A 26,488-nucleotide genomic window follows, 5' to 3' on the forward strand; every position below is an offset into this window, starting at 1 on the left:
GGGTGACAAGGTCTGAGCAGTGCTTTATTCAAATATACTGAGCCAATACCCATCTTGACTGTGCCATCTTTCTTTACTGTGGCCACCATTGCTGAAACCTATTCTGTGATCTCATCTATAGGAGAATAACACCCAGTGTCATCATCCAATGCAGCTCATTAACTACTTTCTGCTTTATGGCTACTGGTACTATTCTTGCAGCACAGACTGTTGGTGGTACCAAACTATCCCATCTCATGTGATATACCAGTGACGTCACAGTTGAAGAGGTCTTTGTATGCTTTTTCTCTGGGGCTTGGTGTTGTAGAATATGCACTTCTAGACTAAGTTGAATGAACCCAATGTAATGCTGTTCTGAGATCTAATAGTGGCCTTACGTTCTGGTCAGTTATATGAAACTTGAACCTGCTCTGTGTGCAGTGCACAGCAGCCAAACCTTCAGTGCAGATGATTATCCACCGTAAATTAAGAGGTTTACCTGGGTGCTGGGGTGTAATACTGCATATGGGCCTAGTTCCCATAACATGCAGCTGGACAATACTTTTTTAAACATTTTTTTAATCCATTCTTAAAGATACAAAGTCAATGCTCAAAATCCAAATGCATCTCCTATCTTACTCCAAAAATCAAATTCCAATTGAATCCAATTCATGGTCCCCACAAGAGACACAAATAGGAACCAAACTGACACCATAAGGCATTGCATCCCATCTTGGGCTTGATCTGACACTTGATCTTAGCCAGAAGGTCAATTAGCCAGATAATACTTTGCACCACTGTCAAACTTTACCTTCACCCTTGCATTGCTGCAAATCATGTTGAGAATGGTGAAAATTTCACCATTTTCTGTGATAGCGTTAACATTCTCACAGTAGAGTGATGTTGTCCAACATCAATACTGTGAAATTGGCTAAGCTTCAATTCATTCAGCTTGCTGATACTCCTATCCCTCGAGGATTGACCAGCTTCCATGTCACTGATAGCAGAGGTTGGGCGGTGTGGGGGGGGGAGGTGGGGAGGTGAAAGTGGTGCGTGTGTGTGTGTGTGTGCTCCTGTGGTTTCAATCTTCAGAAAGTAGCAAAATGATTTAATTTTCTCCATGTGCAGTATCTTTTACCACTGCAGTTGGAGCAGGGCAGGCCCTATAGTGTGAATAATTTGGTTTCCCACCTTAAATCTCTACTTATTTTCCTGATTGTTTGTTTAACATGCAGATACCTATGGCTGCTGGTAACATTAGATCTTCTTCTCGCCTCAGTTGCTTGAGGACTAGGTTGGTGTGAATTCAACAAACTATTTGATCCTGATTATCTCATCAGTCAGAGTTCCAAATGTGCATTTCTTTGTCAATATTTTCAGGATGGCCCTGTAAGATTGTCTTGATTAATCTGCTCTTTGTTCTGTTGAACTTCATTGCATATCTGTCGAGGATTGTATTTTGTACTGGAAGACAGATACTCTCAAACTTCTGTTTCCTCCTTTATCTGGAAAGCAAGCAACCCAAATTTCTTAATTGAGTCTGGGCCCACTAAGTTTCATAAGATGTACACTTGTACCGTTTTTGACTTGTTGGACAATGCAGTGCTGCAGGAAATATGTTACTTTTTGAACTTTCCCCAGCTATCAAAGACGAATGGGTCGATGTGGCGAAGTTCTTAAGCCGTAAAGCCAACTCCCAACACCATGTAAATGTGTTGGGTTCCTGAATCACTAATAATAGTGACTTGTAACAAAGGATAGTTTATTCAATAGCTTAACAACTACTTCATGCTTGTACTCTGCCTACACTCCTGGGGGGTAACACCCATGCCCCCGACATGTGATCTTTCTGGAGCTACGTCATCATGTGACCACTCAACCTACAGTCAGTTTTCAAACAAAAAGAACTATTCCAGGAAAGTACAGATTTTAAGTCACTTAGAAGGGTCAGAGTAGCATATTTTCTTATTTTGTTGATTGTGGAATAAAGCTGTTTAACAATTTATATCTAACATTTAAAATTGTGTTACTTCATCTGCCTTTCAGAGGATTGAGAAAGTGCATTCGAGAAGGTCATGGCATTGTGTTCAGATAAGAAGACTATCTTGTTATTACATCACCTGCAGGTTTTGTTGTCATTGATTTAAATAGTGGGTAGGAAGAGCAAACTTTAGCACCAGGGATACAGGGAAGACGAATGACTAACTGGGGTGTAGACCTGAGTAGCAGCCATTTACAAATACACTGTTAGAATATTTTCAGTTATCTCAAACATATGAAGTTAGCACAGGGTCAGTGTTGCATTTCCCATATGAGCAAGCTCAGTGCTGTAGTATTATCTGGGGCTTTAAACTAATGTAGTCGAAATCAGTCGAAAGGCTGGCATAGAGATTGCACAAAGAGCTTCAATTCATAGAATCCTATAGTGCAGAAGGAGGCCGTTCAGCCCATCAAGTCAACTACCGATCACAATCCCATCCAGACCCTATCCCAACAACCCCATGCATTTACCCTAGCTAGTCCCCCTGACACTAACGGGCAATTTAGCATGGACAATCCACCTAACCGGCGCATCTTTGGACTGTGGGAGTAAACCGGAGCACCCGGAGGGAACCCACACAGACACGAGGAGAATGTGCAAACTCCACACAGACAGTGACCCAAGCTGGGAATTGAACCTGGGTCCCTGGTGCAGTGAAGCAGCAGTGCTAACCACTGTGCCATCGTGCCACCCCTTTTCTTGTTTCTGCTTATGTGCGTTACTGATTGTTTAAGACTGACTACGACATATGATGAACATCTCTTCCTTTGATGACAATGCATATTTACATAAATATAATCATTTGGTTTTATCCAACATATTATCTTAATATACAAACCAATATACTATCACAACATTCCTGTTCCCTTAAATAAAAGATCTTTATAGTTCAACACTAATGTGTATACAAGTAGGTATCCCTTGTGGAGTAAAAAAAGATAATGTCAGCCATTGTTTACATAGAACATTCAGCTGTAACAGAATTACTTGGAATACCACTCACCATGTTACTGTTTCTTTATTTCTGAATACTGTTTGATCTGATTGGTCTCCCTTTAAATGTTGGAACAGGAGGTCTGAATTGCACTATTGCCCTGTTTCCTGCAGTATTGAGATGCTACATTTATGTTGGGGTTGTCTTTGTGCTGATGGGGTTTACGAGCCACAATGGGAATACTGGACAATGGCAGTGACTGCTCTTTATTCCGGTTGGGCTTTTTAATGGATGTGCTGGTATCTCTATAGCTGACAAACTGGATTGAATCAGCACTCTGACTCCACAAAGGATTTCTATCACACAGATTCAAACTTGGTGCTGTTTCTATAGTTCAGCCTGTCTGACTAATTGAACTGCCTCGAATAAAGTTATCTCTCCTCTGGACTGCAAAAAAAACAGATAAAGCTTCATCAAGCACACCCACCATAATCCAGTCTCAGATCAGTTCATCCTTTGGGCTCTGTCATAAGATTCTGTTGCTGCTTTTCTCTCTGATTCCTTGCCATAGTTATTTCCTCACTGCTTTATTATCTTTGATTTTTACCAGCTGTTTCATCCAGGATCCTTGAGTAAGGTTACCGCTGTCACCATGGAATGTTATCATAAATGGTCCCAGGATGTGGTTATCGAGGATACATTCAAGGATTAGAAGAATTAACGAAGAACTGCAGACTATGACTCTATAATAGACAGCACAGTGGCTAGCACTGCTGTCTCACGTCACCAGGGACCCAGGTTCAATTCCAGCTTCAGGCCACTGCATGTGTGGAGTTTGCACGTTCTCCCCATGTCTGCGTGGGTTTCCTCCGAGTGCTCCAGTTTCCTACTGCACTCCAAAGATGTGCCGGTTAGGTGGATTGGCCAAGGGGGGTGAATCGGAGAAAAAAGCGGCAACAGAGTCTCATGACAGACTACAATGCTATTTGACTGAATCAATTAAAATATAAATTTGATTAATGATCTATTGCATTGTCTTAAGCTGAGTAATAAATAATTTTTTAACATTTCTACAATAGGTACTCAAGAGACAAGGATACGATGCAGCCTGTGACATATGGAGTTTAGGGATTCTACTCTACACTATGCTGGCAGGGTAAGGCAGCAATTGTTTTTATCAACAGAAAGTACAATTGACTATCAGGAGGTGAGAGAAATCCAGACATGAAGCAAGAAGTTTTCTTTCTGTCCCTGCCCCCTCCCTCTCCCTCAGAGTATGAGGTTCTGTGACAGTGGAACTTCAGAGCTCATCCTCCTTACCATATGTCTAACTGAGGAACAAAATAGGGGCACTCTCAATGCTGGGGGTAAACTATAGATCCATAAACAGAGAGCGATAGAAAAGCATGTATGTAGACAAGTTGCTGAAAGTTAAGAGGCTTCAATTACCCTAATATTTATTGGGATAAATTCAATATAAGTGTATTCTAGAAAATATTCGAAGCCACTGCAATGAGAGAAGAAGCAGTTTTAGTCTCGGTTTGAGGGAATGAATCTAGATAGCTGGGAGAACATTTTAATTGCAGTGATCACAATTGAGTTAAATTTACTGCAGTTATGGAAAAAGAGAAATATACCACCAAGATTAAAGATTTTTTTTTAGCCACCATTGATGTGATGGGCTGAATGGCCTCCTTCTGTACTGTAACTGTTTTTATGTCTCCCACAACAGCCGTTGAAACAAAGATATGCCAGGCAGCACTGGGTCACAGCCCTGTGCCCTCAGTGCCCAGCCTGAATATCATTAGCAGAGGGCTTGTCAATATTCAGTGATCGTTAATCCCTTTAATGGCCATGTGCCTTGCAAACAAATTTTGGAGGACTTACGGAAGCAATTAGTGGGTATTCAAGTGCATTCTTTACAGAATCAGTATATCAATGAATAAGTATGACCCCAGTGCCCACTGAATTACTCTCACTGGCTTTTTGTCTTGCATTTCTTTTGCAAATGACACAAATGTTGAAAGGGTTAGAACTATTATTCACACGTATTTGGCAAACTTTATTTGTCAGAGCTACTGAAGTGACGTGCATCTTCTATAGCTGCACATACAAAAGATGCTGAGACTTTACAACTCTAATTAGAATTAGTGACGTGAAAAACTGAAAATACCAAAGCATTAGATTATCACAAATATTTATAGCTTCTGAAGAGAGAATGTTTCCAGAAAATACTGAAGCTGCTTTGATAAACGTCCAGATATTCCACACTGGATTGTATTGATGTATCCAAGTGAAGTGTAAATAATGAGTACTCACAAAATTGGCTGAGTGTACCAGGTTTATTCAGTGAAATTGTTCATATTGGTGTAACTTCCCATCATCTGTACTGATTAACTTAGTGTTGAGCTCTTCACATAGCTTTAGCGCACAGATGCCCAGAAGCTGTTTCTGTCATTTAAACAGCTTGCAAATAAACTGTGTAAAAGCCCTTGGCATATTCCACTTCAGATTTCTGTAAACATCCGAAGCGCAGAATCCTCTTCCCTCTCCCCATCCCGCTCGCTCTCTCCTGTCCTGCTCGCTCTCCCCGTCCCCATCCCGCTCACTCTCCCCCCCGTCCCGCTCGCTCTCCCCGTCCCGCTCGCTCTTCCCCCCGTCCCGCTCGCTCTCCCCGTCCCGTCCCGCTCGCTCTCCCCGTCCCGCTCACTCTTCCCCCCCGTCCCGCTCGCTCTCCCCATCCCGTCCCGCTCGCTCTCCCCGTCCCGTCCCGCTCGCTCTCCCCGTCCCGTCCCGCTCGCTCTCCCCGTCCCGTCCCGCTCGCTCTCCCCGTCCCGTCCCGCTCGCTCTCCCCGTCCCGTCCCGCTCGCTCTCCCCCCACCGTCCCGATCGCTCTCCCCCCCATCCCGTCCTGCTCGCTCTCCCCCACCGTCCCGCTCACTCTCCACCCCCCGTCCCGTCCCGCTCGCTCTCCCCCGTCCCGTCCTGCTCGCTCTCCCCCATCCCGTCCCGCTCGCTCTTCCCCCCCGTCCCGCTCGCTCCCCGCCCCCCCCCACCCCACCGTCCCGCTCGCTCTTCCCCCCCGTCCCGCTCGCTCCCCCCCCCCCACCCCACCGTCCCGCTCGCTCTTCCCCCTCCCGCTCACTCTCCCTCTGTCCCTCTTGCTCTTCCCCTGTCCCGCTCGCTCTCCCCCTCCTGCTTGCTCTCACCCTGTCCCGCTCGCTGTCCCCCATCTCGCTTAAGAAGGGTAGCAAGAATAATCCAGGTAATTACAGGCCGGTGAGCCTTACATCAGTGGTAGGGAAATTATTGGAGAGGATTCTTTGATTCAGGATTTATTCCCACTTGGAAATAAGTGGATGTATTAGTGAGAGGCAACATGCTTTTGTGAAGGGGAGGTCATGTCTCATGAACTTGATTGAGTTTTTTGAGGAAGTGACGAAGATGATTGATGAGGGTAGGGCAGTGGATGTTGTCTACATGGACTTCAATAAGGTCTTTGACAAGTTTCCTCATGGCAGACTGGTACAGAAGGTGAAGTCGCATGGGATCAGGGGTGAGCTGGCAAGGTGGATACAGAACTGGCTCGGTCAAAGGAGACAGAGGGTAGCAGTGGAAGGGTGCGTTTCTGAATGGAGGGCTGTGACAAGTGGTGTTCCTCAGGGAACAGTGCTGGGACCTTTGCTGTTTGTAATATATATAAATGATTTGGAGGAAAATGTAACTGGTTTGATTACTAAGTTGCGGACGTCTCAAATGTTGGTGGATTTGCGGGTAGCGATGAGGACCATCAGAGAATACAGCAGGATATAAATCAGTTGGATACTTGGGAGGAGAGACGGCAGATAAAGTTTAATCTGGACAAATGTGAGGTAATGCATTTTGGAAGGTCTAATGCAGATAGGAAGTATACAGTAAATGGCAGAATCCTTAGGAGTATTGATAGGCAAAGGGATCTGGGTGTACTGGAAGTGGCAATATAAGTGGAGAAGGTAGTCAAGAAGACATATGGCATGCTTGCCTTCATTGGCCGGGGTATTGGGTTTAAAAATTGGTAAGTCATGTTGATGCTATATAGAATCTTAGTGAGGCCGCACTTGGAATATAGTGTTCAATTCTGGTTGCCACACTACCAGAAGGATGTGGAGGCTTTGGAGAGGGAAGAGAAAAGATTTACCAGGATGTTGCCTGGCACAGAGGGCATTAGCTATGAGGACAGGTTGGAGAAACTTAGTTTGTTCTCACTGGAGCGATGGAGGTTGAGGGGAGACCTGATAGAAGTCTACAGATTATGAGAGGCATGGACAGAATGGATAGTCAGAAGCTTTTCCCAGAGTTGAAGAGTCAATTACTAGGGAGCATAGGTTTAAGATGCGGAGCAAGTTTTAAAATAAATGTACAAGGCAGATTTTTTAAACAGAGAGTGGTGGGTGCCTGGAACTCTTGTCCGGGGAGGTAGTGAAACCAGATACGGTAGTGTCGTTTAAGGGAGGTCTTGACAAATACATGAATGGGATGGGAATAGAGAGACATGGTCCCCAGAAGCATAGAGGGTTTTAGTTAAGTCAGACAGCATGGTCGGTGCAGGCTTGGAGGGACGAAGGGCCTGTTTTTGTGCTGTAATTTTCTTTGTTCTTTGATGTCTATTCCTCTTTGGTTGTATATGACCTTCTGGAATTTGGCTGTCCTTAATCATAGAAGTATGATTTAAACTTCAGTAGACACTTCTCTTGGAACTAATTCTGTATCAGTCTCATGGTGAACTAACTCAGGCACAATCAGTTAGTTACTCTGACTCAACTAAGTCTCTGAGGAAGAGTCATCTAGACTCAAAATGTTGGCTGTATTCTCTCCCCGCCGCATGTTGTTAGACCTGCTGAGGTTTTCTAGCATTTTCTGCTTTTGTTTCAGCTGAGTCTTTTGTAGTTCACAGCATGAGGTCGTAAAGAAGTTGGTACTTCTGGAGATGATTCTGAGAAATTATGTCAAGATGACAATTGGTCAGCATGGCATTGCCGAACTAGTTCGTCTAAAGTTTGAACAGTGTAAAAAAAGGGCATGTTTTTGCTAACCCTATGGTTGGCACCCATTACTCATTCTTGGCATAATTACACTCAAACACTCAATCTGCTTGTTAAAATGAGTTTTGTTCTGTTGTCACATCTCGTTTGCAACTTGAGATTGTTGTTGAAGTTTCTGGAGATAACAATAATAGCGTTCTCAACTTTTTCTATAATAATAATGCAGGTGAACTGTAAGATGTCAAAAACTATTCACATGACTTTTATGGACCTTGCTGTCTTGATGTTTTTGAAGAATGTTTCAAGGATTATGTGAATCTTTCAGCTAATTCACTGGTTGATGGACAATAAAGTGCAGATTTTGTATGCGGAATACTATTTATTTGGAGATGATCCTCAAACTCTTGTGAAGTAAATTGTGAACCATCTTCACTAACATTCCTTTCTGGTTTACCAAATCCTGCAAAAATGTCATCAAGCTTTTTAATGGTTTGTTCAGTTATAGTAGAACTCATGATAGTTTTGGCTACTTTTAGTGTGCATCAATTATGACTAAGAACATGTAACCCTCAAACAGCCCAGCAAAATCTACATGCAAGTGTTTCCATGACATTTTAGGCCACTCCCAAGGGTGTGAAGGAGACAATGGTGGTATATTTCTTACCAATGCAGGATTGATATTGATTGGCAGACAACACTGGATTTAGGATAGTTTTAAAACCACAGTAAATATGAACTGAACCATCTGGTTTCATGACAGGTGAGCTTAGGGTGGCCAGTCACTCATTGTAACACACCAATGTTAATAAGTTGTATTAGTTTTTCTTTGACCTTGGGATGAATTGTACACGGCATCGCTGTTGCTTTGAGACTTTTTGGTTGACTATTAGGTTTTATCTTGAGTTTCATTTGAACTCCCTTCATTGAGCCAAATCGCTCTTGAAATGCTCTTGTATTTATCCAAAAGGTGCTGTAGGTCTGTTTTGCCATTGACCAATCTGTTGCCAGCACTCCAGTTAATCTTTATCCTCTCCAACCATAATCTCCCAAATAGAACTAGAAAATCACCACAAACCACATGGAGAGACAACTCTGCTGTTTGTCCACTCAACTCCACATTGACCATGAGGTAAACTTTAATGATCTCTTCCATGTATGTCCTTGAAATCACACCAGCTGGTTTTAAAGGAAGATGCTTCAGCTTTTGTTGGTATGTTGCCTCAGGAATTAAAGATGCAGCAGCACCATATCCATCTCCATCTGGGTAACTTTAGAATTACCCAGAATCTATCTGATCCACCCTGTATGGATAAAACATTCTGTTGGAATAGAATGCAGCTTCTTCTTTTTCTTGAACTTACCCAGATTCTTCTTCTAAATATTGTCAGGATAAGCTGGTCTACCCCAACAAGGGTTTGCAATCATAGGATCCCGACAGTGCCCATTGAATCTGCACCAACTCTCTGACAGAACATCTTACTCAGGCTCACCCAGACCCATAAACCCACATATTTATCCTGCTAATCGTCCTAACCTGCACATCTTTGGACACTAAGGGGCAATTTAACATGGCCAAGTTACCTACCCTGCACATTTGGTCTGTAGGAGGAAACCAAAGCACCAGGAGGAAGCTACACAGACACGGGAAGAACATGCAAACTCCAGACAGAAATCACCCAAGACCAGAATTGAACCCAGGTCCCTAGGTCTGTGAGGCAGCAGTGCTAACCACCATGCTGCTGACAATGTAACCCATTTTACCTCAATTTTTGCATCAACTATCCTTGCTCCAGCATTCACTCACTGGCTCATTTTGGCACACTTATGACATGCTTGTTGTTGTTTTGAACTTGTAGATCTTTATTCCTGCACCAAACTGTGAAGCCTCTTTAGCAGCCAGTTCCATTGACACTGCAAATTCTACTGCTGTCCTTCAAGTCAAAGCATGTTTAGTAAGCAACCTTCTTTATGTAGTCTCATGTTGGAAACCACAGACGAGAAGATCTTGAAAAGTATGTTCTAAGGACTCACCAGACTCTCAGTGTTGTGCCCGCTTTTTTAAAGTTGCCACAAGCTGAGCAATGCTTTCACCTTCCTTTTGATTCCTTCAGAGGGAGCTAGCCCATTCCACCATGATCAGTAGCTTTGCAGAGTAATGCTCTTCAAGGATCATTATCAAGTCATTGTAAGTTTTAGTTCCTGGCTTTGCTGAATGAACCAGTTTCCAGAGCAAATTGAAGGTTTCACTTCCTGTTGTACTGAGTATTGCAATTTGTTTGCAATATTATTTGCTTGTACAAAGTATTAAATTTCTCCTGTTTTTACACTGGTTCAGGACTTTTTTAGAATTCTTTTGATAAGATCCCACTATATTGTACCCCGTTCATCCCCCCATTCCTTTCATTCAGACACTACATCCTATTCAATACAGATGATCTATCCTATCCAAATCCCTATCCTTTCGTACAAACATTCTACCCCATTCAACTCCCCATCCTTTCATAGAGACACTGTATTCCATCCAAATCCCCATCCTTTCATTCAGACATTCTGCCCCATTCAAATCCCTATCCCTTCATAGAGATACTGTATCCTATCCAACTCCCTCTTCTTTCATAGAGACACTCTACCCCACCCAACATCTTACACTCTTGCTCTGCTGGCTAATGAACGGGGTAAATGGGGCAAGCCGGTAAGATTGTGAGAGTTGCCATCACTCTACCCCATCCTTTCTTAGAGACAGACTCTTGCTCTCCATTCTCCTTTCATGCTAACTTTCTTCTCTGTCACCTTGTCAATTTAATTTGTGGGGCCTTACATGCTGTGGGAGGCTCCTTAGCGAAGCTGCAATGTTGAATCCATTGATGTCACTGCACGGGAACTTGTCATCAAACTGCTTGTGTTTCTCCATGGATTTAGATTTCCCATTGACCACCCCACATTGCTGAGAAAGCCAGAAGATCCCCCTGGCATGAACAGCCAGAAAAATCTGGCCAATATCTGTTTTGAAACCAGTCAGAGTAATATCGGGAAATGGAACATTCTGATGGGCATCAATTTTTTGAGATTTTTACTGGAGTTAATAAAATAAAAATATCAGTGACATCCTAAAGTTAAGTTGTTTATTTCTTCTTGATTAGCTTTACACCTTTTGCAAATGGACCTGAAGATACGCCTGAAGAAATCCTGGCACGTATTGGAAGTGGGAAATACGCCCTCACTGGAGGAAACTGGGACACTATTTCTGACGCTGCCAAAGTGAGTGGAACTAATGCAGGCAAACAGACAAAGCACAGCCCTGTTTTCCACACACTGGAGGGTAAACTTTGCTGGAAATAAAATTGATGCCAGTGCTGGCCAGTTTGTATTGATCTGCTGTTACTTTCACAGAAACAGCATCTCGGGCTTCATTTGTCTGCGGTTTTCATGATGCTGTATATTAACTATCTTTATACTCACTGCGGGAAGTTGACTAGTAATTAACAGTGTAACTATCCTTTTAATGATCTAATAATTATTTTGACTGCCAATCTACCTCTTCCACAGAAAAGGAACAATTGTAATAATTATATTTGGAGCTTCATTCCTCACAGTCATTTTAAAAATGCTAAACACATTGAAATGTAAATTTCAGACTTTTCTGCTTTTATCACTGTAACTTAATCCAGCCTTTCTGTCCCTCTGGCCCTAATCAGGACTAAGATTTCTAAGTAGGGGTGTGGAGTACTGGTCCCTGAACGTATTGAAGTTTTAGCTCCATGGCATGTTCTGTTTTCTCCCTTGAGCCTCCCTGATTGTCAGGCTTACCTCCCGGCAGAGTGGCTATGAAAGAGGCCACAGCCATGAACAGGTAGGCTTCCTGCTGCTGGAGGAGAGGTTGTGACTTGGAGGGGGTACATTGTGGTTTTTCGGGTTGAGGAATGATTGCGGGGGATCAGAGGTGGATCGGGCCCAAGCTGATGGAAGGGATTGAAGGGCTGCTCATTTCAAAGTAAGGATTCCAATCACTTGGATGAGAGCAAATTGGCTTGGAGGACCAAGACTCTTGCTGCTCCAGGCTCACAAACAGTATTTGATAAGTGGATACCATTTCCATGTAGCAGTCCTTGTCCCCCTTCAGCTGTCAGATTTCCAGCTAGCCTGGGAAACAATCTAGCCGGGATTAAACCTGGAAGAGAAATAAAATATGAGGCACACAGCCTTATTAAATTCTTCAAATAAATGCTTCATGAAATGACTTTTCCAAGGCCAGTGTTCCTTCGCCAAATGTAGATTTATTTACACAGCAAGCAATACTCAGCCAGGTACTTCCTTTTACAGAGTATAAACCCCAAGTGCCAGTTATCCTGACACTCCAAGTTATGTAGACATGCAGGGCTCCCTGATCGGCCAATCTATTACTACCTTAATCTGGGAGCTCATATTCAAAGGGGTCCGTATTGTGGGCCGTATATGTTGTCTGCTCCCATCTCTGTTAAAACTGAAAGTGAATGAACTTGATATGGCTGACTTTGGGACCTGAGATGTAGAAATCTTTTATGCCCCACCTGTTTATGGGGGTTAAAATTCCTGGGTTCTAGGATGGATAGCTCCAAGCACAGACAAGGGGATCACAATAGGTGATTACCATGTATCCATTCAGTTTCTGGTGTTACTCCGTGCAGTTCATCAACTGCACTTCAGTGAAGTGTTACAATCCACGTCAGAACCTCCAAAGTTTTTTATGCAGTCTATCTGGATGATAAGTTTTGCAGTTTGAGTTTGACTAGGGTAAGCATGAGATGTTTTACTTCGAGTATGATTCAGATGATCCACTCAGTGCTTTTATCAAACAAAATTTATTTAATGCAGATAACACATAACAATGACTTTTACCAATTACAAACAAGATAAAAAATGCCGTGATATTAAATAAACCTTAACAACTATATGAAATGTTCCAACCAAACAAACCTCCTTATAAACATACCCCTGCCACAGGTTCAACACAGAAAATAAGAATGCTCATTTGATGCTGGCACTTAGTTCTTTGATTGGAGAATTGAAACTCTGACTTCCCAGCCTTGTAACTTCCACCTTGAGGTAAAGATAATGGCACGGCTGGCTTCTAGCTTTAGCCAGTGAACCATTGCATGAGACAAAATTCTCACTCCAGAAAGGCCAAATGACTTACTTCCAGCTAGCCAGCAGAATCTGTAATACAAGGGAGAGAGACAGAACACTGCATCCAGCCTGAAGTAAAACACCTAACCAAAACTGAAAGTGAATCCTTGGATTCCTCTGTGGGCGAACCACCTAACTTTGATTTGTCAATCGATTTTCCCACAACACTTCAATAAACAAAACCCCACTGAAATCATTTAACAGCTCAGTGTCTGCTTATAACTGCAGAGTACTTGATTAAAAAATACCTTTCTCAAAGGTACAGTAGCAACATAGAACATTACAGCGCAGTACAGGCCCTTCGGCCCTCGATGTTGCGCCGACAAGTGGAACGAATCTAATGACACTCTAACCTAAACTATTCCGATATTATCCATATACCTATCCAATGACCATTTGAACACCCTTAAAGTTGGCGAGTCCACAACTGCTGCAGGCAGGGCATTCCATGCCCTTACTACCGTCTGAGTAAAGAACCTGCCTCTGACATCTGTCCTATAATTATCACACCTCAATTTAAAGCTATGTCCCCTCGTGTTAGCCATCACCATCCAAGGAAAAAGGCTCTCTGTGTCCACCCTATCTAATCCTCTGATCATCTTGTATGCCTCAATTAGGTCACCTCTTAACCTTCTTCTCTCTAACGAAAACAACCTCAAGTCCCTCAGCCTTTCCTCATGAGACCTTCCCACCATACCAGGCAACGTCCTGGTAAACCTCCTCTGCACCCTTTCCAATGCTTCCACATCTTTCTTATGCGGTGACCAGAACTGTACGCAATGCTCCAAGTGCAGCCGCACCAGAGTTTTGTACAGTTGCGACATGATCTCACGGCTCTGAAATTCAATCGCTCTACCAATGAAATCTAACACACCGTACGCCTTCTTAACAACCTTATCAACCTGGGTGCCAACTTTCAGGGACCTATGCACATGTACACCAAGATCTCTCTGCTTGTCGACACTACCAAGAGCCCTTCCATTAGCCCTATGTTCTGTAATCCTGTTACTCTTTCCAAAGTGAATCATCTCACACTTTTCCTCATTCAACTCCATTTGCCACCTCTCAGTCTAACTCTGCAGCTTTTCTATGTCCCTCTGCAAACTGTAACATCCATCCTCACTGTCTACAACTCCTCCGACTTTAGTGTCGTCCGCAAATTTACTAACCCATCGTTCTACACCCTCATCTAGGTCATTTATAAAAATGACAAACAGCAGTGGCCCCAAAACAGATCCCTGAGGCACACCAGTAGTAGTTGAACTCCAGGTTGAATATTTCCCATCAACCACCACCCTCTGTCTTCTATCAGCTAGCCAATTCCTGATCCAAACTGCTAAATCACCCTCAATCCCATTCATCCGTATTTTCTGCAGAAGGGAATGGGGAGGGCCAATTATAGAAATCTGTATTATAGGCCATTTCATTCTCTTTGTCTATGCTAGGCATAACAAGTTAGCCATCTCTTGGGGAGATATTGGTGTCATGGTAATATAAGCTGCTTAGCAATCCAGATAGCAGTTTATGGGATTTAAACTCAATTAATAAAATCTAGAATTGAAAACTGGTCTCAGTAACAGTAACCATGAAACCATTGTCGATTGTTGTTAAAACCCATCTGGTTCACAGATCCTTACCCAGCCTGGCCTACATGTGAACCCCAGACCCACAGCAATGTGGTTGACTCTTAACTGCCCTCTGAAACGGCACTTAATTCAAGGGCAATAGGGGATTGCTGACCTTGCCAGCGACACCACATCCCATGAAAAAATAAGTGAAGAATGCTTTTCCAACTTTGGTGATTGATTACACTATTTAAAGTGTTAATGCAAATATTTTTAAATACAAGATCTGTCGTCACCAGTTCAAGGCAGTGAGTTCCATAACCACAGTACCTTCTGCATGCAGTGATTTAAATTTGTGCCTCCTTATCTACCCTATTTATGTCTCATAATTTAATACACCTCAATTTCCTCTATTCTAGGCTGGCACAGTGGTTAGCACTGCTGCCTCACAGGACCCAGGAACCCGGGGTCGATTCCAGAATTGGGTCGGTCTCTTTGTGGAGTTTGCACATTCTCCCTGTATCTACATGGGTTTCCTCCAGATGCTTCGGTTTCCCCCCACAGTCTGAAAGACATGCTGGTTAGGTACATTGGCCATGTTAAATTCTCCCTCAGTGTATCTGAACAAGCGCTGGAGTGTGGCAACTATGGGATTTTCACAGTAACTTCATTGCAGTGATAATTGTGACACTACTAAATAAAACTTTGGGGAAAAAACTTTATTCAAAAGAAAATAGCCCAACCTGTCCTAAAAGAAATTACTGTGGATGCTGGAAATCTGAAATAAAAGCAGACTATGCAACAGGTCAGACAATACCTGTGCAGAGAGATGCAATCAGTACAGCAGGTAAATTACTTTTCATCAGAGATGGGAATAGTTAGAAACACTATTAATTTTGAACAAGGGAAAGTGGGGAAGGTAGGAAGAAGAATAAAAGGGAAGATCGTAAAATTATAAGATCATTAGAGATGGAAACAGGAGAAGATCCTTCTGCTCCTTAAGCTAGCTCCAACATTTAATTAGATCCTGGCTGATCCGATTATGGCCTAACCTCTATTTTCTTGTCCATCTGTCCATAACATAGGAACACAGTAATTACGAGCAGAAATAGGCAAATCCAGCCCTTTGAGACTGTTCCACCATTCAATCAGATCACGGCTGATCTCTCCCTGGTTTCAAATCCACCTTCCCACCTGTTCCCCATATCCCCTAAGCCATTTTTTTAAATAGTCTTTGAGCCCCTTGTAGATCAAAAATTGTAAATTAAAAATAACTCAGCCTTGATTTATATTCAAAGGCCCAGCCTCTGTAGCAATGTAGGAGTAGGCCTCTCCTGCCTACTCTGTCATTTAACTAGATCATGGCTGATCTTTTACCTCACTGTCATCCCCGTACCTCTTAATGTCATTGGTATCAAGAAATCTATCAACCTCTGCTTTGAACATATTCAATGACTGAGCCCCAACAGTTCTCTGGAGGCGGGAATTCCAAAAATTCACCACTCTCGGAATAAAAAAAAGCCTTCTCATCTCGGTCCTAAATAACCTAGTCCATCTTCTGAGACTATGTCCCTGGTCCTTGGCAGGGGAAATTTCTTTCCTGCATCTTCCCTGTCGAATTATGCACACTCCAGTGAGATCATCCTTCATTCTTCAAAACTCTGGATAATACAGTCTGGTTTGCTCAATCTCTCCTCATTAGACAATCCCGCTAACGCTGGGACACTAGTTCACATCCTGGCACTGTGCATGTTTAAGAGAATGTCATTGTGGCAGTATCTGTGTGTGTATAGAGACATTGAGCAAAGTGTGCTGCAGTCAGGGCAGGAGGCAGGGATAGTGCATGTGCCAGCTTGACAGAGTGAAGTTTAAATTCTGCTGCAGAGAACTCAAATGAGGGTGCTGAAAACTGCAGAATAAGGATGTACGCAATGAAATACTTGGTGTATTGGGAAGCCTGCCAGAAAGGCTGAGGTTAATGGCAAGGGACATTAATTTGGCACAGAGCTTGTCACAAATCTTCTAGCCCTATCCTTTCCAGCCAGAAATTAATGGGCAATCCATCAACCCAGTTACAGAACCAATCATTGTGCAGTGCCTGGTGCTGTCATTACACCATGTTTGAGTGCTACACTGAAAACTTGTATTGTTCTCAAGCAAACTCAGTTTTCTACCATTCAAGTTCAGTCTGCAGCACACCAAGGACTTGACAAGGTGTTACGGTAGTCCAGTAATAGGTTGCAGGATTGCTGAGGTATTGCCTCCTAGGCTCCACAGAGCTTTCCCAGCCTGCTGTCCTTCCTCAGGCTGACAGAGTTTGCGAGCCCTGCTCTGCAACACTGTCACTGCCCTTGCTGTTGCCTGGTACTCAGCCAGCCCACAACTGCTTGCAGCAGAGTTCACAACTGGATCTCCTAGGCTCAGAGCTGCTTGAGATCATCTCACAAGACTATGTGCACCCCCCACCCTGCCCCCCACTGAAAACCAGCAGCTACCACTACCTGTGCTGCAGCCACTGGGGTAGCCCTGCATTGGGCACTGGACAAGAAAAAGACCCAGGGAAAAGAGGCACTATGGAACTGAATTAGAGTTAAAGTTCCTGAAACTGCACTCAAATTTATTCCTCATATACAGCCTGGATGAAAAGAATCCATCTGCGTTTTCCTTCTCTTCCTTTTCCACAGCTCTTCTTCCTCTTCTAGAAGCTTGTCCTACTTTGGGTCACGTCTATTCACTCACCCACACATAATCAATTCCAAGGGGAATGCCAACTAGTGCAGCCATATCTGGGAGCAACTGTTTTGTGTAGAAGCCTTGAAGTCAACAGTTGACACATTATTCTCTATATACCTTAAAAACTTGAAACAACCAGGGCAGGCACCAAAAATGTATAGAATTGTAGCAACAAGCAGAAAAAATGAGTCAGTGATTAACCCATAAGTAGTTGGTGATGCCTTTGAGAGTATTGGTAGGGGGTCCTTCATGCTGCTTAACATGTGTTCAGTGGACAAGGTTAAGGGAGGATACAGTCTGGACCACTGAGCTTTCAAAATGACACAGTTGCATTAAATCAGCATTGCATGCTGATTGACATCAAGAGGCGGCTAGATATAGCACTTGGGGCAAATGGAATAGAAGGTTACAGGGAGAAAGCAGGATTAAGCTATTGAGTTGGATGATCAGCCATGATCGTCATGAATGGTGGAAAAGACCCGAAGGGCCAAATGGCCTCCTCCTGCTCCTGTCTTCTATGTTTCTATGACACCATAGTCTGCCTGTTCTGCATATGGTTGCTCAATCGCAAAATTGGAGGAAGAGTCAAGGGAAAAGGCCAATAGTTATCTGCTAACCATTATGACTCAAAACAGATCATTTGATCATTTATCATATAGAAATTTGGTCGAAATAAATTTGCTGCCAACATGAAACAGTGTCTGGGCCTTCCGTTTCGGAATTCGCTCCCTAAAACTCTCCAATATTCTCCACTTCTTTAAAACCTACCTCTGACCAATATTATGGTTATCTGTACTAATACCATAATGTTATGAGGCTCTGTGTCAGATTTTGACAATAAGCCTGTGAAATGCTTTGGGACATTTTACGACATAAAAGTTGCTCTATAAATGCAAGTTGTTATCATTGTACATTTAAAATTCACTTGTTGCCCGTAAAACACTTTGGGATGCTCTGGCAATGTGAATAGTGTAACAGAGGTACAAATTCTTTTTAAGTAGGGTTGATGCATTTGCCAAAATAGCAAGCAACCAGGTTTGATCAAGATGAATTTACTGTTTTGAATTTTACACAATATAATTTTGACAACAATAATGACCCTTCAATGCTTTTAAAACATCCAGGTTCTTCACAGGAATGAATTTGGACAAAAACTTACCCCACACCAAAGGAGATAATATTATGTTTGATAAATTGTAAAACATCACTGCTTACCTGATCTTTTGGGCTCTCCCCTGCAGGACATGGTCTCTAAGATGCTGCATGTCGATCCTCATCAAAGGCATACAGCAGCACAGGTCCTTCGACACCCCTGGATAGTGAATCGAGAATACCTCTCACAGAATCAGCTCAGCAGGCATGACGCCCATTTAGTCAAGGCAAGTTCCAGATAACCTGTTTAAAGCCTCATTTTACCACTGTGCCTTCTATTCCAATTATCCTGAAACCCCTGCCGGTCTGGGAGATGCTGACAGAGATTAACAGGATTGCTCCAAGAGTCTCTCGTAGGACCATTAACAACTCGTCCCAAAGAGCTGCACACGGTGATCTGACGCTTCTCATGATCATCACTGCAATGAATTAGTGATTCCGTCTGCAGCCTCTGCTACTCAGTAATGAAGGAACTCCTCATTACAGGCTGAACCCTGACTTGCCTACGTCCCAACAGAACTGCATGTCACATCTTCTCAGCTTCTTCCTGTCATGATTTGGCAGAAGTCCGGGAACTGCCACAGAAGGAGCATGGCAGATGCTGGATGTGGTGCCAGCCTTCTGTGTTGCAGCATGTTGGCATTACAGCAGCATGGGCTCAGTGTGAAATAAATGAGTCTTGGCATTCTGACCCAGAACATGTTTGATCTTTCATGTACCTTAAATGTTTGCTTGCTGATAGTAGAACTCAGGGGACCATCACGGTGCTGCTTTCTGTTGGAAACAATGTGGCAAAACCACCCAATAGGAAAAACAATTCTTGAAAAATCACCAACATAACTCTGTAGGAGAGAGCTATAAGGGCTGAAAGATAACGACTCTATGTAGCTTCTCAATTATTTTTCCTGGTGGAGTTTAGCTGTCATACTTGATGCTTTAATTTTAGAAGGCTAAATCTATATTAACTTCCTACAGGAATTAAAACTAGTAAGAAGGTCCGATGCATTTAGGTGCAATGCAACTAATTAATAGATTTCACTACATTCATCAATAAAACTAAAAACACAGCTCAGGCAAATGAAAGAATCCCTGTAGTAAGGCTAGCGGAAATATTGCTGCTTGGAATCACAGTAAATGGCTCAGCTCTTGGGCAAACTTCCAGCAGTGTCACTACAGTTAATTTCACCCCCTGCTAAGCACAATGTGAGTTAGTGAGCAAAGAGAATGGCTATGCATTGAGGGAGGCACGGCGGCACAGTGGTTAGCGCTGTTGCATTACAGCAGTGGGGTAAATCCAGAGAGGGGTAAATCCTGCCCACTCCAGTTTACTGTTTTGCTTGTGAAGTGGTCTGGAGACCAGCCTTTACCAATGGTCTAAGGTTTTCAAATTATCGCTTTTTTTTAACTCCATCATCTGGATAGAGCTAGAAACTTTATTATTTTACGAGAGAGAACTCTAACCACAAATTTTCCTGAAAAATAAACTATTTCTTTTTATTTGGTGTAACAAATTGTCCCTAAATTATTCTCCCCTTAATCTGGTTTCCAATGGACGTACCATAAGCATAGACATGGGTCAAGGGTGGAGGAGGAAAAGCACATTGTTAAGATGGCGGCGCGGGCTCGTTGGGCCGAAGGGTCTGTTTCCCGTGCTGTGATGTTCTTTGTTCTTTGTTCTTAAAGGTCCAATTAACTAAGGATGGGTTAACCCAATCTCTAACCAGCGTTTGGTGTTTATTACTGCAATGCTCATGTATGTGGACACTGACTTTGATGTGGCTGTGATGTTTTCTTTGCTCACTAGCCCGCCAGCACTTTTGCTTAGCCTCACATACTGAGAAAAGTCACTGGGTTGTGGTATGGGAAAGCTGAATGCATCTGTAGCCAAATAAGGGAAATGAGACGAGTTTGGTAAAATGGTTTCTTTTTAAATAATGGCTCATAGTCAAGCAGTCAAAATCCAAATTGTAATGTCCACTTCATGGATTCTGTTTTCAATCTCATTTCAGGGTGCAATGGCTGCCACCTACTTTGCTTTAAACCGTACACCTCAGGCACCAAGACTAGAACCTGTATTGGCATCAAACCTGGCTCAGCGAAGAGGAATGAAAAGATTGACTTCCACAAGACTATAACAGCTACTGTACAATGACTTTAGGAAGTTTTCTATTCATTGTATCTAACAATACATGGCCTCTCTTAGCCAACGCAAGAGGCCCCAAAAGGCCCAAAGTACTCTGAGGTTGGGCCTAGTTTCAGGCTCCTGTTATTCAGTGGTCCCAGAACAGACAAAGGGTCATTTACCAAACTTACTGCACTCTAAAAGCTAAAAGGAGTTGAATGCAAGTCAATCCCTTTTCTAAATTAACAGGGGTATCTTTGTGTTTTGCCTGATGTTGTTTGAAACAAACAGGCAAACACTGATTGTGAAAACTAGACCTAACCTCTTGCATAAGTAAGTGGAAAAGGATGAACACACAAGTGCTTTGAGAAAACACTTGTACTCACTGCTCTGTTAAAAGCAGAGCAATGTTGTTACCTCTTAATTGTTTAAAAAAGAATAAGGAGACCAGGAAAAGACAGCAGTCTGAAGCAGAGAGGTCTCTACACAGAGAATCCTGCAGAGCTGGGCCTGCTGTGTCTGAACAGTTTTTTTTTGCTTTTTTTGAAATGCAGCATTTCAGTTCTAGTGAAATATTTGTAAACCATTCATTAATGTTTTTATAAATTATATTTGCAATTTTTGAAAAATGTCCTGTGATAATGTGAAGTAGCAAGAAGCACAATGAACTTCTGAGTGTAGAAGGACGGGACGATTGTAAGCAGTGTCATTTCATTAATGAGTGCGTGTGGAGTACTGTGATAAGACAATGCTATAGCAGCTAAAGGTTGACTAGTTTTTACAAAGGTCTGTTTCTGAGCAGCATGACTTGACTTTAACCTGTGACATATTTAAACTGAAAGGGATGTCATATCTTAAAATGGCATTATTAGTGTCAGAAGCAGCAATGTTCCGATTCTGCTATTAACAATCAAATAAGATGCTAAGAAAACCATTTTTCTTCTCCTCACTTTTCTTCTTTTTGCTCCTCACCTGAAGATATTGGCCTCCTGCTGGTACATGATCAGCATTATCTTCTAGCTCCTTTCAGGCAGTTATAACTCATGTGTGAACCTCAACATTAGTATAAGAAAGTTGTGCAATCACAAGGAACCATCGCCAAGCACGATTCTGTTCTTATCCAGCATTAACGTAAATCAACAATTCTAGCAAGTGTTTAGAAACAGCAATCAGGAGAATCCTGGCCTGTTTTGCTCTCCTTAATGCACACGTGCTGAGGGAGAGGTTTTAAGTCCCTACCCCATCCTGGCAGAGATCAACACTCACCAATCACATGTAGATTCTCACAGGCCTCCCACTGGAAAATACCGGGTACTTTGACATCGTTGGCATTGTTGTCTACGTGAGATAGTTGGCCAAAGGTATTTGGTGATAATTTATCAGAAAGCCATCATAGTTGTTGCCTACATTAGAGAGGGAGACAGTCAGACAGAGGCTGTGTCTTACAAGTTTGGGTAAGTGTATTTCATGCTGCTTTAGAACAGAATGATAACTCGTGGTCCTCTTCTGAGTTGGCCCATTCATCTTGCCCTGTGCTGTGATTTGGGTGTAGGCTTAAGTGTAATATCTATAAGTAAATCAAGTCCAAAAGACTTTCAGAAATGGATTTTAGACTGTCCTGCTATCTGCCCTAATGGAAGCATATATATGAACCATTCTTGGTATTAAACCTCCCCCCCGCCCCCAACATTTATTATGAGGAAGATTACTCTTGTGCTTTGCAGTGAGGCAAGGTTCAGTGAAGATTTTTTAGGGTGTTACTGACTTCTGTTCCCAGTGTCAAAAAACCATGAGAACATTGGATGGCAGAAAAAGCAGGTACAATTTGGAGAAAATAAATGAAATTATTTTTTGTTGCAGCATGACCAAAACACAAGTCAATATCCACAGGACTAAAACAAAGAACAGTTCAGCTAAATGACAGCCCATGGTTATTTGTCCAATTCACATTGAGTGTGGGGGCTGTATCTAATCTCCTGGGGAAAAATAACCAGAGAAGTTTGGACTTCACATTTAACTCTAAATAACAAGGACAGTGAAGAATTCAGTCCTTTGTATGTTGTGTTTGACATGCACCTCATTAATGGCATCATCACGCATGATACATATGTCACAAAAGTATCTTCCATTCTAATTCAGAGTGTAAAAACTAGAAAAGATTGGAGGGCTTTTCAGTCTGATGTTGGACATTAACCAGCTTGAAGAAGTTAAGGGGAATGATGGCGGAATTTTGGTGAGGACGAGGGGTCCGTTAACCAGGAAAGTGGGCCTTCCAGAACTGTGTTGTGATCCCGGTATCAAGCGCTGACTGAGACGGCGATTATACAAGCTGTGGGGTCTTTAAAGCCCCAGGGTCAGCCTGCCAGTCGCGGGTCGCCAGCGAGAAAGCCCAGCTCGTGCATTGGCAGAGAGCCCGTGGGGTGTTTTAGAGGAACCAGTTTGGGAGGCAGATTGTTGACAAGGCCAGAGGTATTAATGTATCACGTGTAAGTCAGCGTGCATCCTCCAGAAGGTTCTGTTGGTCAGCCACACTTGATAGTAAATAAGAGCAGCTGAAGAAACTGACAGCAGTGTTTACAGTACATGCTAGAGTCATTTGCCAACCAAATATTATACAGCAATCTGAAAGAGGCAATAAGGTCTCAATTTGCTTATACAAAAATCCATGTCCTGAAATCCTACACAAAGATCTAACCAATACTGCAGGCAGCACACTGCTGGGGCCGAATTAGGGGGTACACCCTTCCTGCCACTGTGGATCTTTAGCTGCCAGTTTCGCACCTGAAACACAATCAGATTTCTAAAGCAGAAAAGGCTAGGACTCCTCAACATGTCTGGCAGCACGGGTGGAGAGAAAATGATATGGATGTTTTAGATCCAGGCCATTATTTTCATTCAGCTATCAGAGATAGCTGAGCTTGTGTATACATTGTAGGGGAGGCTTGCCCTCTTGTGGAAAGATGCAGCAAGCACAGGCTGGAGGTGCAGAAACTTGAGGCTCAGTATTCTTTCTGATTTTCTGCTTAAACCTTAGAATGCAGAACATAACCAGGACTGATGCTGCCATTTGCTTGTCTGACTGTGACCCTCCTGGGTCAGGGGGATTTTAAAGTAACTACAGGTTATATGATGATGAATATATTGGTTCTAAAATTGTTACCAATACAAGAACAATGAATAATACTGCAGACCATTAGACCCGTTTAACTGTTGTAGCAACTTCAGGCGAGGTACAAAAACAAGAAAGGCTGGAAAAACCCAGCAGGTCTGGCAGCATCCGTGGAGAGAGAAACTGGAGTTACTGTTTCGAGTCCATATGACTTCTTCAGAGCCACACTGACTCAAAAGTCCAGATTTGGAATCAAATGAACTTAAAACATTAACTCTATTTGCTCTCTCCACAGATGCTATCAAACCTGCTGAGTTTCTCCAGAATTTTCTGTTTTTGTTTCAGATTCCAGCATCCACAGTATTTTGCTTTTATTGGGGTGAGGAGAGTCGATGCTTTGTAGAGGGCCCAGCACCAATTCCGGCTTGGAGCAGTTTTGAGGGGGAAGTATCATTAAGTTTAAATGGTTAAGAGCAAATCTGAGTTAACAGACAGCACAGTTCACCATTCTGCCGCAGCATTCTGGATCATTGTATTAGGTTAATCCTTGTGTTGCAAGTAGTTCCATAGGAGACTGCTTATATACAGAGTGATTGTTTGAATCGTATTTTAAAGAAAGCCTAAGAAGGTGTCTGGGAGAGGGTGAAACTTCACTGAGCATAACTGCTATGTATTCTGGTCATATTGCCACATGATGATGCAGTGGCCCCTTCAATAAGTGAATGGCAGCAGCACAGAAATTTAATGAAAAATGTGTTAGCCATTAGTCATTTAGTAATACTAAATACTAATATATTTAGTATTAAATATATTAAAATAGGAGATTTGCAGGTACTGCTGTGGTCATGTTGATGGAACTGTGACAATGACCAGGAAATTGTAGCAACTTCAAGTGAGGTTCAAAAACAAGAAAGGCTGGGAAAACTTTTTCACCTCTTCCTGCAAAGAGGGAGTTGTTCCTGAGGAATTTCACAGCCAGCCCTGACTGATCTCTCAGTCAGGAGGAGTTACAGAGACAGATAACATGGTGCCAACTTTATGGGATTCTGCTGCATACGCACTGTCAAAGCTGCATAAAGATTTTATTGAGTCCCTGAGCATGAATGTACAGGGCTCCCTCTGTTACCACAGTGTAACTCTCCCTCCTCGCCCCCCCGCCCAATCATCCTGCCCATCTGCCAGTGAACACGTCTCAGCCATGTCAATGAGAACACTGAACACCAGCGTTTTGATGAGTAGTGTTATTTATTGCCAGGCTTAGCCCTACATTTTCTTATGAGCTGTAATTGTCATGGGTTAAGTCACATATGAATTGTGTGTTTCCAGGAAGAAACAATGGTGAGCTGACGTGCCAGTGGCTCTGATTGCATCTTTCCAACCCTTCTTAGTGCCAGAGTTAACATCTTCTCAAGAGAAAGCAAAATACTGCAGAAACTGGAAATCCAAAATAAAAACAGAAAATGCAGGAAATCCAGAGGCTGCATCTGTGGAAGGACAAGCAGAGTTGATGTTTCAGGTCAAAGATGACCCTGTTTTTCTCCATAGCTACTACCTAATCTGCTGGTTATTTCACGCAGTTTCTGTACTTATCTTCTCAAGCAATCTTTGCTCCGTGAGGGCAATTGGTATACAATGAATCATTGATTCGGAGAAATGTTCTAATAGGGATCTCCCTGCCCTCACTCTGTCTCTTATTGCCTATTCCATAAACTTCTCAATCTCAGCTGCATCCTGATGGTGCATGCGTCAAAGTGATAACTTCCCCAAACATTAGTCCTTACAGCTCAGCTTTGACTAATTGAAGCTACAGGAGTGGGCAGTGAATACCAAATGACCAGAAATGGGCACCTCATAGTTGAACAAACTATTTCCTCCCGTAATGGAGTCTAGAAAAATGGATCTGACCTTTAACCTCGAGCTGGGCAGTGCAATGAAGATGTCAGGAAGCATTATTCAATCTAAGGGGAACTGGGCTAACTGAAAATTTCAAAATTAAGTTTGATAGTTTTTTGTTAGGGCAAGGATGTGAAGAGAACCAAGATGGGTAAATGGAGTTAAGAAATAGATTAGACATTATCTAATTGAGTGGGATATGCTCAAGAGGCTGAATGGTGCACAACTTTCCTAATAATATGAACTTGCTTATTCAAACATGTTTTATCAGATTTTTGAATGCTGGATTCGCTAATTTCAGCAAACCATTTCCAGGTTGTACAGGAGGGAGGTCTTTACATAAAGTGGCAACTGATCAAGGCTGGAACTTTCTGATGTTTGTGTTGGTGGGATTCTCTACTCCTACCGGCTGCCGTGGGTTTCTTACGATGTGGAGATGCCAGCTTTGGACTGGGGTAAACACAGTAAGAAGTCTCACAGCGCCAGGTTAAAGTCCAACAGGTTTATTTGATAGTAATCCCACAAGCTTTCAGAAACGCTGTTCCTCCGTCAGGTACGTGGAAGATTCTGATCCGAGAAGGGTAATTCTCTGATCAGAGAATTTATATGCCCTTCTCTGATCGGAACCTTCCACACACCTGACGGAGGAACAGCGTTTCCGAAAGCTTGTGGGGTTACTACGAAATAAACTGGTTGGACTTTAACCTGGTGTTGTGAGACTTCTTAGTGGGTTTCCCACAGCAGGGGGTCCAGAGAATCCCACCACTTGCAAATGA

At 42.8% G+C, this 26,488-nt stretch overlaps 1 protein-coding gene across 3 annotated transcripts in view; it reads left to right on the top strand.

Annotated features, from left to right (window-relative positions):
* The window catches only part of LOC145350903 (ribosomal protein S6 kinase alpha-2), a 332,432-nt gene extending 306,237 nt beyond the window's left edge, over positions 1-26,195 (top strand). For all 3 annotated transcript variants that reach the window (XM_080200348.1, XM_080200346.1, XM_080200347.1), the window contains exons 18-21: positions 4,034-4,110; positions 11,116-11,233; positions 18,678-18,815; positions 20,598-26,195. In XM_080200348.1, coding sequence (XP_080056474.1) covers positions 4,034-4,110; positions 11,116-11,233; positions 18,678-18,815; positions 20,598-20,723 — 459 coding nt within the window. In that variant the 3' untranslated portion in view covers positions 20,724-26,195. The remainder of the gene's footprint in view (positions 1-4,033; positions 4,111-11,115; positions 11,234-18,677; positions 18,816-20,597) is intronic.
* Positions 26,196-26,488: the final 293 nt, after the last annotated feature.

This window comes from Carcharhinus amblyrhynchos, chromosome 12, assembly GCF_965287045.1.
Source record: "Carcharhinus amblyrhynchos chromosome 12, sCarAmb.v2.hapA, whole genome shotgun sequence".
Taxonomy (NCBI): domain Eukaryota; kingdom Metazoa; phylum Chordata; class Chondrichthyes; order Carcharhiniformes; family Carcharhinidae; genus Carcharhinus; species Carcharhinus amblyrhynchos.